At 46.2% G+C, this 14245-nt stretch overlaps 1 protein-coding gene across 1 annotated transcript in view; it reads right to left on the bottom strand.

Moving 5' to 3' along the window:
- Window positions 1-13579, bottom strand: part of PIK3R1 (phosphoinositide-3-kinase regulatory subunit 1) — an 80083-nt gene extending 66504 nt beyond the window's left edge. The window contains exons 1-2 of the mRNA XM_074359218.1: window positions 13441-13579; window positions 2712-3412 (exon numbers count right to left, since the gene is read on the bottom strand). Coding sequence (XP_074215319.1) covers window positions 2712-3045 — 334 coding nt within the window. The 5' untranslated portion in view covers window positions 3046-3412; window positions 13441-13579. The remainder of the gene's footprint in view (window positions 1-2711; window positions 3413-13440) is intronic.
- Between the last annotated feature and the right edge of the window lie 666 nt (window positions 13580-14245).

Raw genomic sequence — 14245 nt, 5'->3', positions numbered from 1 at the left:
TTCGTATCTACTGAAAGATTTCAATTCCAAGAAACACAAGATTATCCAACATACAAATTCAATCCAAACAATAGGCCAGGGTTTCATAAGAAAACTGTATGCAAGATGGCTTGGTGGAAAGTACATCTTCCTGAAAGACGGTGTACATCAGATCTTCAAATGGGCTCTTGACTCTCTTTCCTCCCAAAAGTTAAATCTTATTTCCAGGAACATACAAGAAACATAGAAAGGTGGGTTCTACTATCTAAATGAGAACTCCTCACACAGAGTCTACTTGCGGCCAGGGTTTAAGGGCAACTTTCTTTCACAAAGAGAGAAGGTGGTGTGAGCAGCGTGAAGGCAGGCCGTGTTACCCCACGTGCATTGTGGGGTGCGCCCACCGCCCATGTGGTACGCCCTCCACAACAGGAGCCTGCGTGTGGGCCTTCGACCGCAGGGGTACCTTCTCAAGAAAATACAGTCAAACACGAAAAACAGGCTGAGTCAGTGGAGGGAGTCAACAGAAAAGAAGGCCAAATAATTCAATTACAGTAAGAAGAGAAAAGGACTATTCTTTCTCACCTTCACACAATTTGTCACTGCAAATGCTTTTCAATTAAATACACCCTTAGGCAAAAGAAATCAAAGTCCCATAGGTTCCAATAAATAAATCTGTCCTTAGAACTACTTTCCCTGTCAATCTGACATGCAACTAGCAGGGACTACTGAATCCTCATTTCATGGGAATCGTGTTTCAATGAGAGCACAATATTCACATTTCCAGAAAATCTAATGTTTAGGACTTTACTCCCCACCCAACCCCCCATACTGCCTTTTCAGCCTCTCAGTTATTCCTAATTTCTCATTTATATTCAGGCCTGCTCTAATACTTAATGCCCATTTTCATGGGCCTCTTAAATTGTTAAAATATTTCATTTTACTTGAACTTTCTACATATTAAAAAAAAAAAAAGAAAAAGCTATTAAAAATCTCAATCGTTACCACATTACATGAGAAAGAAAGCATTATAAAATAGTTTAGAACCTAAAAAGAGAAACTCACTTTTAGGGGAAGACTTGCTTTTCTGTATACGATAACCAAATGAAGTTACACCTGACAGCAGCAGGTATCAAACACAGTTTTGTTTAGACATTATTTTTACAAAATCTTTTTGTCACTAATCTTGACAAGGTGACCCCTTCCCATCTTTTAAATAACCTTTTCTAATCCAACTCAGATACTTCTATGATCCTATTAATCTTTAGTATTTTGGGAGAAATAATATCAGTTTTCCTTTTGAACTAGCCTACTTACAAGGAAGTATATCTAACTTACATCAAAAGTCAAATTAAAAATATGTAGTTTGGTGGGGAAAAAACAATTACGTATATACCTTCCCTCTGCTGAATGATACTATGCAAGAAACACAATGGTTGACAAAATTATACGTGTGTGTATATGTTTCTGCATATATATGTGCAGAGTCAAGGTTTTTTGATTCATCTGGAAAGAAAAATTAATTTTTGCTTTTGAACTGCACAGTGAAACATACCATTTGGACATGAATTCCAAAGTATGGTGTAGTGTTTATAAAACAAGTATTCCTTTTGGATCGGGAGTGGGAGGGAAAATGTACTTCCCTTCAAGTATCCTCAGTGAGTTTTTGACTTTTATAAAATACTCCCAATTCTATTATGACCCAATGTTAAAAGGCAGCTATTTACTCTCATTCTCCTTCTTTATTCCTGGTACCTTATGCATTTGTGCGAGGCCAAGCCAACGCTGGAGAAGACACAATAGTACCAGGACGTCTTCCAGAAACACTGTGATGCCACGGTCAGTTCTACTCGACACAGAACCACTGCAGTTGAGTCCACCCCTTGGAAACACATCTTTCCAGACCTTTCTCGGTCTTTGGGAAAAAAAGATGATCCAGGGAGAACAATGCTTGAGATTCAATAGTGAGGAGATGAACTAGCCCACAGAGCTGTTAACAGCAAAGCTGAGCAAAAGGCTTGCCTCTCTGTGAAACAGAACAGAAGAAACACCTCAAGCTCAAGTGGGGACCATCTCCACCGAATGAGGAGAGGGTTTTGGATCAAGGTGATTTCTGTTTGAAAAAAAGTATTCAGTGATTTCTTCGCTGTTGTGTTTTAGCACACTGTTGGCATTAATGCTACATATGACACTGCCCAGGAAGGAAGAGGATTCCCTGTGCGTCTGCACTAATGACAGGATTGGGTTTCAGCTGCAGCCAGTGTTCCTGGAGAGGAACTAAGAGGTAGACACCGGGTTGTAAAAAGAATGGCTTCTTCACTGACTTCTGTGGTCACCTTATTACTCTCTACATTTTCCATGCAGATCACATTAATATAAAACATATTTATATTAGACCTTCCTTCTACTTTCCTAAAATTACTTAGATATATAATACCAATTACAAGAATAAGAATGCAACAGGTGTTCAATAGCAACTCTAATAATAGTGTTTAGAGGCACTCACTAAACAGGTTCTCAGATATCATCTCCCTATTTTTATAACAATTCTCCACCCCACCAACAAGAAATTCTAGCCAAGGAATGAATGACCAAACTTTCATGCCCCATAAGTAAAATTCAGGTCAAGTTGCCAAAACAACTTCAGCCCGGAGCATTTCAGCCCAACCCAACCCAAGACTTTTCCTGTTAAAAAACACAGATGAGTCATTAAGCAATCACTCATCAATACTGACCGTGTTGCTCGCTGTCTGCTTCAGTTTTTGAAGAACTTGGTGCGACAGGAAGGGGTCGAGGCGGCCGGGGCTTTGGTGTGGGAGGTGAGATTCTTTTCCTTCCAATATATTCAACGTAAGTTCCTGGAAAGTCGCCTCTCTCCCCTGTGGTTTCATTATAACCATTTAACCAGCCAATTTCTTCAGGCCTGGCTTCCTGTCCATCACTGAATCCGAGAGCGACTAAGGATCCTTTATTGACAGTCAATATGTCACCCAAGTGCAGGTCAATGTCCTCTTCCCGCTCCTTTTTATAGTCATACAGCGCTCGGTACTGGTATCCCTCGGCACTCATGACTGCAGGCCGGGGACCATGCGACGCTGAGTCTAACTCTACGTTTCTATGGACGATGAACTCAGAGAGGGTGTTAAGATTCCTAATGTGTGTCCAGCAGAGGACGAAGGATAATTCTCCAAAGGTTTAAGAGGAGAGGTGATTGGCCATCCGGCCGTCCATCTGTCCTCCATCAATGGTGTAACCCGAGTCAGGGCTCCACTTCCTCTGCGGGCTGCAGTCCTCCCACTGGCTTCCTTTTCAGCGACTTGTCAACACGCTGACTCCAGGCTGACTCTCACAGCGAGGCCCGATCCTTTCTGACACTCTTGTCACACCATCCATCTGTCGTCTAATGTGACTGTGGCACGCCACACACAAGCTTCACCTACAAAAGGGGAAAACAGGACTTATGAATGAACAGCACACTTGGCCATCTGTGTGAATCTGAATTCCTACTGCCATTCAACAAGGACTTAATCAATCTGGCAGATGGACACAGGCCGGCAGACTTTTGCTTGACTCAGTATACACAACAAAGATTAATGTGGCAGGCAGGCCCCGCCTTCTAAGAAGGCTCCGAGAGGGGTGGGAGGGGTGCTGGTGTGTCTCAGAGATAAGATGGGAATCATAACACTAGGGAAATGCCATAAGAGAGAGAGAAGAAACTCCAGGGAGTTCAGATGAGGGACAGACCACACCTGATTGCTGGCATCTGAAGACAGAAGAGAATGTGTGGCATGATCTTAGGTACAGATGTGACAGAACACACGTCATATTCTGGGAATAGCCGGAACAGGCAGTCCAGGATATCTGAAGCCAGAGAGGGAGTGTTGGATCCAGGTGAGAAAGGTGAGCAAAGCTTGGACGACACCTTTGTGCGCCTGTGAGCAATGCCGTCTCCAGCAGGGAGCTGCGGAGGGGCTTGGGGGAAGGGGAGTGGCAGGATGAGAGGTGTGCCTGAAGAGCCTCAGCCAATGGGCGTGCAGGAGGGACTGGTGTCGGCACAGGGCAGGAAAGCTGTGAAGGGGGTTTTGCAGCCGTCTGGGCACATGGCCACGAAGGCACGACCTAAAGTGGTAGCAGAAGGTGTGGAAAGTTTAGGGCTGAAGGTGGAGACACCTCAGAGAAGCACGTGTGGGATGTGGTAATGCTGAAAAATGGGTCAAAAGGTGTCTGATCCTGAGTTCCAGAGAAGAATATAGCTGTTACCAGTGTCAGGCAAAGGGGCGCCAGGAGGTCTGATGGGCTTGGGGGATGCCAGGCACCAACCACAAATGGGCTGGTAGGTTGAAAACCTAGTCTGTGACTCAGAAGAGGGAACATACTTGAGATCTGGTGATCAGCTGCAAAGGAGGCAAGGCCAAACTCAATGGAACAAAGGAACTCACAGGAAAAACATTAAAAGTTAAAAAAAAAAAAGAATAAAAGATCCAAAGACCAAACATTGAGGCTCAGTGAACGCCACTGGGAAGGGAAAGTCAAGGTCTGGAGACAATGTTGCATCCTGGAAAGAAGAGACAAGAGGGTTCAGGTAAGAAAAGGTGATCACTAAGACTAAAGGGGAAACTGAGGCAGGGCTAGGTCATCTGGGGCTCTGTCCATCGTGGAATCATCAAGGACTTGAGAAAGCCAACTCTAGGAGTCCTGATGTAAGGAACCAGAGTTTTAGGAATTAAGGAATTGAAGAGAAAGTAGGGATGGTTATTGCAGATTATTCTATGAAGACAGCTCAACTCAGGGGGAAATGGGAAAAGAAAGTTTTTTTCTTTTTCATTTTTTAACATAGGGGAGGCAGAGGGATGAGAGAGTCAAAGGCTCTCCGAGTTGGCAGTGGCTTGAACAGCATGGAACAGCGAGCACACGGACATGCACTGCACCCCGGTGGTTTCTCAACGTTATCTTTGTTGTAAAGAGTAAAAGCAAACTAAAGGTTTCAGTTAAGCTGGCTGAACAATAAAGCAATAAAAACAATAGCCCTACAATTTCACTGAGCTATGTCAAAGAGAGCTTTTCTAGGTTTTAAAGAGTGGAACCCTTTAGAAGTTTAATATTATAGGCACTCTGCAGTGTAGGCATCTTAAGAAGCAAAATCTAATCGCAGATTAATTGTTCTGCTGGCATTCAGAAGTGTAACGCATTCAGCCTTACATGGCTAAAGCCTCTTAGCTGTAATACAATAACGCTCTTAGGAGAGTTACATATTAAAAGAAGCAAAAACAAACACTGGAGGTCTTTGTGTAGCAAGAATATTAATTTGGGATAGTACTCTACTTTGTATTTCAGTCATTAGAGAAAAAAATTAAAGCAGCCAGCAGAACATATGAGAAAAATAAACTATGTTATGTTTGAAGACAACCCCTCCTTTTGATATATCCAGAATCACATTAGATATTCACTGCATAAATTCACACAAAAGTGTAGAACTAGCAAATCCCATTTTTAGTACTAATGTGCTCTGTTACAAATGAGACACAGAACTCTAAAGAACATGCCAATTTGCATATCCCTAAATGCCTGGAAACCAGGCAATATGCCTAAGAATAATTTAATTCCTCCAAATCTGCCTTGAAATTTTTGTTAGCTTTTCCTGGCAATGTATGTCTTTTTGAGGGAAAAAAAATCCTCCACTAGGAGGCTGGGTAGATCTTTCTGCCAGCTGCTTCCTATGGCTCCCTCTATTTCAACAACCCAGTAGGCCAGTTTGGTGAGATTCTTAACAGGATGGGAAGTATAATGATCTCCCTCTCTCCCTCCTTCTCTGCCCAGCCCCCATCCCTCCTCTCCCTCCTACACAGCCCTCAGCCACCTCCAAGTCCTGCTCACAGCACACTTATGTCACCAGGGGATACCATGGTAAGAAAAGGCTCCAGGTCTGCTCAAGGTTTTACAAATCTGAAACCTGTGTTTACGTCAACCTGAGGCTAAATCCCTGCAAAGAGATAAAGAACCCTGAGGAAGACTCTAACAAGGCCAGACTCCAGAACAGCAATCCCCACCAGGCGTGCCAGAGACCCACCTGTCTCTACAAAGTCCCCCTCCTCCCCAACCCCACCGTTTTTAAGAAGAACCTTACTTTCTGTGTAAGACCCCTGTGAAGAACTCTGGGCCTTAACTGACAAAAAGAATCCCACACCTTCTATGACTCCAGGACTGTAAGCAGAACACACTGTTCTTGTCTTCTGAGACTCCACAACCAAGGCCGGGAAGACCAATCAAAATGATGCCAGGTCGGCAGTGATTCAGTGCTAGTTAAGTGGCTGGAAAGCAATTAAGAGGAGCCCATTCAGAGGGAGAGCTGTCTAGCCATTTGGGTGGTAACTGGAGTGCATCCTATGGTGAGGGACAGAGAGGCCTGGGCAAGAGGGAGGAGCCAGATGCCCCTGCCCTGCTGCACACGGTACACTTTCTACACACAGCCAAGCCTGTTTCAATGACTGTCACTATCATGGTCATCATCTAATATTAGAAGTTATAGTAGTATTAACTTATTCCATCATCATCATCATTGAATATTTATGTGCATTATGTTTGGTACTCAAGACAACTCATGAGTCGGGTACTACCAAAACTCTCACTTTACAGAGGAGGAAACTGAGGGGCAGAGAGTTTATAGCGTCTTGGTCACGGTAACACTCAGCTACTGAGAGGTGGAACTAGAGTTCAGATCCAGGCAGTCGGGCTCCAGAAGCACCACTTTTAACACCACAGAAACCTACTGCCCAAACTTAACTTGCCTGGACAGCCCACGGACAGCTCGGATGTGTCCCTGGGGTCAACTATGCAGGTTCCTCGCCTGCACACTCTGACCTCTGAGAGTGACCCTGAACGTTTGCCTTTCACTCTCTGTGACAGTGGCCTTACTGAGAGCGTTTGTGGCTCTCTCACAAAAACACCTGCACAGAAGGCAGCCATTATAACTTGGCAGCAGTCCCCTCAAGTCCGAGACCCAGCATCTTGGGCCATGTAAATTTTCTTCCAAAGAGGCTTCATTAAAATGCCTCCTTGCCAAAGAAGTCCATCAAGTGGTGAATAAAAGAATACCGGACCCATCACTTCTGGAAGGCTGCCCACTTCTGCTACCTGTATTCCTCTTGGCATCTGTGCCCCTCTGCCACTGTCCCAGGCCCCTCACTGCACAACTTCTAACTCAGCTCCTCCTCAGGGAGCTATGAAGCACCAACCCACAGTCACAAGGGCTACCACAGTTAGGAGGCAGGCAGGTTCTCTTTTCTCTCACCCTCCACTTCTCCCTCGCTCGGCAGCAGACTGCAGCCTGGGGTGCTGGCAGTGCCCGTATTACTGTACTGTGAGCAACCCGCAGTCGAAACTCTGTGCTGCCCAGATTCACAAGCTTGCACCTCTAATCTCTCTGGCTACATATGCCTGTCCATTAAACTATTTCCACCCAGCTCCAACAGAATTATTTCCACAGTCAAGGTTTTTATTTGTGGATAATATCCACCATTCATAATTTAATGTTTACAAATAACCAAGGCAATTTTATGATACAGGCTCCAAGCTAGTGCATGCCTAAGATACTGTAACAAAAGGTCTAAAAGGCATCCTATGAACAAATAACAAATTAACTTATTCTTATTTGACATCATATGCAACAGTCCAAAAGTTCCTTCACCACATTATTTTGCTCCAGTTTCTCAACCCTAAAGACTGCCTGCAATACCATTGATCGGAGGATAGATTTTTCTCTTTCAGCTAAAATACTGAGTAATTCTCATTCTGTTCCTCAAAATAAAGCTGTTTCAGATGCCCAACAAGTAGCAATCCATGACTTCTTATTGTACAACTGACTGAAAGTAAATTTTCAATTTAACCTTCTAACCCTCAGGCATTGGGCAGAGAACCAAACAAAATTCTTTGAAATGTCTTCTGACTTTGTTGACTTACTCATTCCCCTTTTACAAAGGACAAGGCTTTAGCAAACTTGGTGGGGAGGCAGGAATGCAGGATATTTTCCGATCACATTAAATAATTCAAGAATATATCCTGTGTGATTTGATCCTGCCATGAAATTAGGAGTCCCAGACGAAATGGACCTTTAATCCAGCTGCAAAGCTATGGAGTGGTTCCTGGCTCCCTGGTCCTACATTTTATCTCTCCATCATCAGTGTGGTAGCTCTGAGTAGGGCAAGCCCCCACCTTAATTCACAGTCTTAAGAACAAAAATTTTTTTAATCTTTCCACCTTTCAAATATGGTGTTGTGAAAATCATGAAAACCAAACTGAACAAAGTTAAAACTAAACATCTACTAAATATAATGAATTTCAGCCTAAAATGATGGGCTTAGGGTAAAATTTCATGGGATGTGAAGTCTATCTCAATTAAAACAAAATAAAATGACGGGCTACGATGAAGGCTTGTGGCTTCCCAAAGTCACAGTCCTCAAATATCTACATTCATTTTCAAACTAACCAGAATGTGTCTGGGGCTGCTGTGCTCAGGGCTGGGTCTGCACCACAGGGAAGTAGAGAGTCTAGGCCACAACTCCTTCTGGCAAGCCCCCTGGAGGTGGGGGGACATGAGGGGACAGGACAAGTTCCAGCCAAACAGCAAGGCTTCTCCAGAAAGCCAAGTAAGTGGTGGGATGGCACTGAGCACTGCAGGAGGGGCAGAGAGACCGAGGCCCAGCTGGAGGCAGCTCTCAGGCTGAGTGGTCATCATCGGGAGGCTGCGGCTTCCAGGCCTGAGAAACACATCCCATCACCCGGAAGAGGCCATGGGGTGGACCATTCCCACTCTCTGCACCAGCATGGTGAAGAGGCCCTGAGGCGGCGGCTGTGGAATTAGTGGACGGAAGGAGATGATCCCAAGTCCCTCCTCTTGTGAAGAAACAATGCTATTGTGTAAAATTCTTAAGGTGAGCACAAGCACTGGGCTTCACACTCAGATGGTTGTCCCCACTGGTGCCTAGATTTTTTAACCTTCGGCAAGTTACTGAAACCTCTTTGTGCCACCATTTTATCATCTATGAGGCAGATGCAATAAGCAAATTTACACCTCAGAGGTTTATTACGAGGATTAAAGAAAATTATTTATACAAAGATTTAGCTCTATGCTCGCTAATTAGAGCTTACTATAATTAACACCAACAGAGTGATTACGAAGGGCCAGGCACAGTCCTCTGAGTTTTGCACATATCAATTCATTAATGCTTACACCCATCCTAGGTACAATTATTATCTCCATTTTACAGATGGGAAAACATGAACAGAGAAGTTAAATGATTTGTCTTAAGTTCCACAGCTAGTAAATTGCAGCCATGGTCTTAGGAGCAGTATTATTACTACTACCATTACTATTAGTATTGAATGCCACTTCCTGCCACCTCATAGTCAGTATCCTGTAGTAATCTATAATGAAAAAAATATGAAAAGGAATATATGTATGTATATGTATGACTGAAACATTATACTGTACACCAGAAATTGATGCAACATTGTAAACTGACTATACTTCAATTTAAAAAAATAGAAAAAATTAAAAAAAAAAACCCAGAACACTTGTCAGGAATTTTCTTTTGCACTGCTTCTAAGTGCTGCAAAGTGTACTAAAAGAATCCTGAAGTTAGCCAAAATAAAACTAGGCTCTGCTGTTTCCTTAACTCCTTTTCAAGGTAAATTGACGGACAGATAAGGGCTGCTTGTGGACTTTGCCCATCTAGTCCTGGAGGCAGAGGGTGGCTCTAGAGAGGTCCGGGCAAGAGAGACCTGGGAGGGGCCAGGGCTGTGGGAGAGGGTGGTGTGACGCAGGGGGTGGAGTCAGGGGACAACATTCCTCTCAGGCAGGGTTTGGTGGCTGCTCCCTAGCTGGCCTCAAAGAGAAAAGTTGACAGCACTAATGCAACCCTGCAGGGACTGAAGGCAGCTGAGTCCTCTGTTATAGTCCTAACTCTTGGGGCTGAGCCCCGGGTTTGGGTCCGGACCACAGGGGGCATCCAGCGAGGAAGGAGAGAGGCAAAGCACTCCCGCCAGGCACCGCACTGCATTCACCAGCTCTGCCCACTGGTGGAGTCTCCTCACACTTCTGCCAGAACCCTGTGACTTCAATGCTCTCTGCGGGGACTGTTAACATGAAAACTATATTGACTACACTTGCCTGTGGGTACGTATTCAATTTACTTTAAGGGGAACAATGCTGGGAGGATAAAATCTCCAAAGATGCTTCAATAGTAGGATTTTTTTTTAATTTAGCAAAAGATATACTATATTCATTTTATCCTTTCAAATAAGCAAACAAAAAAAACCCTAACATCACTCCAACAGACACATTTAGGAGTAATTACATAGTCTATTTTCAGCTCATTTGGCATAATGTACATGAAATGGTCTTTAATTGCCACTCTTTTAAGCAAATAATTCCAATAAGTGCTGGCAGAATCATGGCAGGTAATCACATTAGGGTGTAGGTGGAGGAGGCAGAAGGAAAAAAGCGGTCAATAATACGAATATTTTAAAAATTGATTACAACCTAAGTTTTTTATTAAAAGCTCTTATATAATTTATATCATGCCTTCTAAGGTAAAAACTAAGTGATAACCCCTTCCTTCCAGGGATAAGTAACTTCTTGTCTTCTGAGGGCTTCACTAAGATGCTCCCTCCTCTTGCCTTCCTTGGCAAATCCCTGTGTCTTCCAAAAGATGAAGAGCTGTGGGGAGCCCGCCTAAAATATAGAATGTACTGCAAAAAGCACTTCCCTTTTTCTTCTGCATTGTGTACACCTCAATTGTGGGAGTATTAAAAGCAAAACACCAAATGCAAACATTATCTCAGCTTTCTATATTCTACTTGACCATGAAATCATTTTTTTCCAACCTCCTCATTTACCACCTCTTTATTCAATAAAACCCATTTTGCCTATCACAAAATGCAAACACAATGCAAGCTGAACTAGAATTGTTACTGTTTTAATGAGCATGTGGACCATCTTTCTGAGTGGATGCCTTTTTAGAATACTCCCTTGAACCACCTAAGAAAAAAAGAAGATTTTTGACCAACATACTAGCCTAAGAATTACACACAGTCATGGAAGATTTTAATTAAAGGTCTGGGCAACACTTTTAACACAAAATTTGCATAAGGGGAGCAGGCTTGTGCTGAAGATACAAAACCCTTCAAAAAATAGCCGCGGTGCACTTAACATTTCCAGCAGATAAATGCATACTACCATCACCAAGTCAATATTCATCACTTGTGACTTATTGTACGACTTGTTTCCCAAAACCAACTTTACACTGTGGGGGCTTACTGTTCTTAATAAATTTAAATTTCAAGAAATAACTATAGAAAGACAATATAATTAATCAATGGGAAGTGAAATGCTTTTTCATACTGGCCATTAGCATCACAGAGGTGAAAAAAGAGTGATATCATTTTACAAAAGCAGATAAAATAGCAGATAGTAGTGTGTACAATGTAAATATCTGTTATGCAACTGACAAGCACAGGTCCCAAAATCAAGATGAAAGTTAAAAAGCAAATGCACATCACACTTTGAAAGTCAATATCAGATACATAAAACTTTCTTCCAATCACAAAAACCTGTACACTTTTAGGGAAAAAGTTCAGCTCTCTAGTTGCTAGCTGCAATTGGCATATGAAACTGAAGAGGCCAGCAGTGACATAACCCAACACTTCTGCAAGGCAGGGAGCCTCCTCCACTGGCCTTTCCAGTTTAAACCTTGATTCTGAACCAAACACACCTTTCCAAACTTTAGAGGGATTCTCCCCGCCCCCACCCCAAAATCACCTAGGGTATTTCCTTTGTAATGTCAAAAACACTTGCTCTTCAAGTTTAAGTAACTTTTGTCCCTAAGAAAACTATCACCTACTGGTTTTTAAAAACTATTTCAAGAACAGTGCAATCTACCAAAATATTATGGGCAGGAGGGTGCCTTTTTTTTTTTTTTTTCTTTTTCAAAGATGTTTGTGGCCTCCTGGGCAAAAGTCACCAAATTCCCAATGATTTGCACCACTACTGATAGCCTGCCTCAGAAATAAACGTGTCCCTTTGCCAGCTAATACTTAATCTCTAAAGTTACCAAATGCAGCATAAGCTAATGAAACATTAAAAACCCATTCCACGTAACACCTGGGTAACTAACTTCGTGAATGTCCCACCTAACAACTAAAACTCCAACCTCATCACACTGAAATGACAATCTTATGCTACATTCAAAACCCGGAACTGCTTTATCCATTCGTACTTCGTACTGACTGACAAAGAGGAAAAAACTAGGGGGGTGGAGGGGGAGACCCTATCGCTTCTAAAGTCATAAAACCCCAAAATAAAGAGTCAGCTCATACTCAGATACCAACAGCGCTGCAGCTCCACCAGGGATTAACGGTAAAAGTGAGACCTTTCTGGTATTAAATGCTCCCAGACAAGAATCTTCCCAAATCCAGTTCACACACATTCTGCATTCAACACGTAACAGCCATTCCGCTCACACCCTTACATTTCATGCTAGAATTCTCGTTACCAAAGTACATTTCTGCACTCGAGTGGCTGGCCTGAGCTTTCCTGTTCTCTTTGTCTTGTGATCTGCGGGGCAGTTTCTGCCCTTGGGAAGTGAGCGTGAGAGCTGTGGTTTCCAGACAATTCCCCACGATCTCTCAGCACGGACTTGCACGCTCTCTCGCTCTCTCTAGTCGGCTCCATATTGCCGGGCAAGTCCCTCCAGTCTCGCCCCGGGTCACAAAAAGCTGGATTTCGGGCTGTTTCAAGACTCCATTAAATATGCCTCCAGTAACCTGCCCGGGCCCGGCCGGCACCACACGCTGGGTTAGGGCCACAGGGACCCGCCGCCCCGAGGCGCACTTCCCCCACCCCGGAAGAGGAGGGAAGCAAACTTCGGAGGGCGGGGGCTGGGGGCGACCTCCGGGGACCCCACCGCCCCGCCGGCCCCGGAGAAGGGCCCGGGCAGCCGCCCGGGTGCAGCCGGAGGCGCGGGGGAAGGCAATGCTCCTAAACGCTAACGCAAAGGCAGCGGCCAGGGCGCTCTCCTCTGCTGAAGGGCCCCGGAAAACGGCAGCAAGGTGACGGTAGGCACCCTTAGAAGTGTGCGGCGACGGAGGGGTGGCGGAAGCCCGAGGTCGCCTGCAACTGCGGGGACGAATGCACCCGGCGGCGTGCACAACCACCTCGAAAGACGACCGGGGAAACGGGAGCCGGGAAGTGGCCGAGAGCAAGCAGGACGCCGGCCGCGAGGGGGGCCCGCGGCTGCCCGGCGGGCAGGAGATGCAGGCGGCCGTGAGAACGGCGGGCGGCCCACCTTCCTCGGCTCCGCTGAGCAGGAGAAGCGACTGCTGGTGACAGGAAGAGAGCGGCGGTAGCCGCGCGCGCACACATCGCCTCCCCCTCCCGGGCACACACCCGGACCCGCTGCCGCCGCCTACCTCCCCAGCCGGCCGGCTTCCTTCCTCAGCGGGGCCCAGGCTGCAGCGGCGGCCTCCTGCGCGCACGGCTTCGACGTGCCCCTGACCCGGCTCCGACCCAACGGCCGTTCCCAACCCGAGCTTGCTGTCTCTGATCCGCTTGTCTGCCGCCCCGCCTGCGGGGGCTGCTTCCTCCAACTCCGCTCCAGCTGCTGGCGACTCCTCTCCGTGCGCCCGCAGCTCCAGCGCCAGACGCCGGCCCCGCCCCCGGCACCTCCCCGCGCGTCCCGCCCCCGGGCCCGCACCAACCAGCGCACGCGTCTCCGCCCCTCTCCGCTGGCACCGCGCCCTCCGCCGCTGCCATTCACAGAGCCGGCTTCCGAGCCGGCGGCCAGCGGGGCGGAGCTTCGGCCTTACCGACCCTTCCTGCCTTCGTGCTCGCCTTCCGCCCTCCAGCCCCGGGGATACCCTGGGCGGCCGGGCCGAGCGCTCTGGTCTGTGCCCGCCTGCGGCCAAGCCGGCTGCTGGGAGTCACCGGGACCAGAGGCGATGAGGCTGAGGGAGATGGACAAGTTCAGACTTAGAGGCTGCGTCTTTAATCGGAGTGAATAAACAAACTCAGCCCTTTTCGAGCCCCCAGGGCCCTAGCAGAGTGGCTGGGGCGGGGAGAACTCGGATTCCAGGCTCGCCAAAGAGGGGAGGCCCTGCAATTCCCGGCCTCGCCAGCACAGCCTCGGGAGTGGGCGGAAAAACCACGCCACCCCGCGTGGCGCCCGGGGGTGAAGGAACGGTGAAAGGGTGAACCGGAGGGACGAGCGCCCGCAGC

Source organism: Camelus bactrianus, chromosome 3 (genome assembly GCF_048773025.1).
Source record: "Camelus bactrianus isolate YW-2024 breed Bactrian camel chromosome 3, ASM4877302v1, whole genome shotgun sequence".
NCBI lineage: Eukaryota > Metazoa > Chordata > Mammalia > Artiodactyla > Camelidae > Camelus > Camelus bactrianus.
Note: the sequence above shows the minus strand (reverse complement) of the source record. Positions and strands in the feature narration are given on the sequence as shown.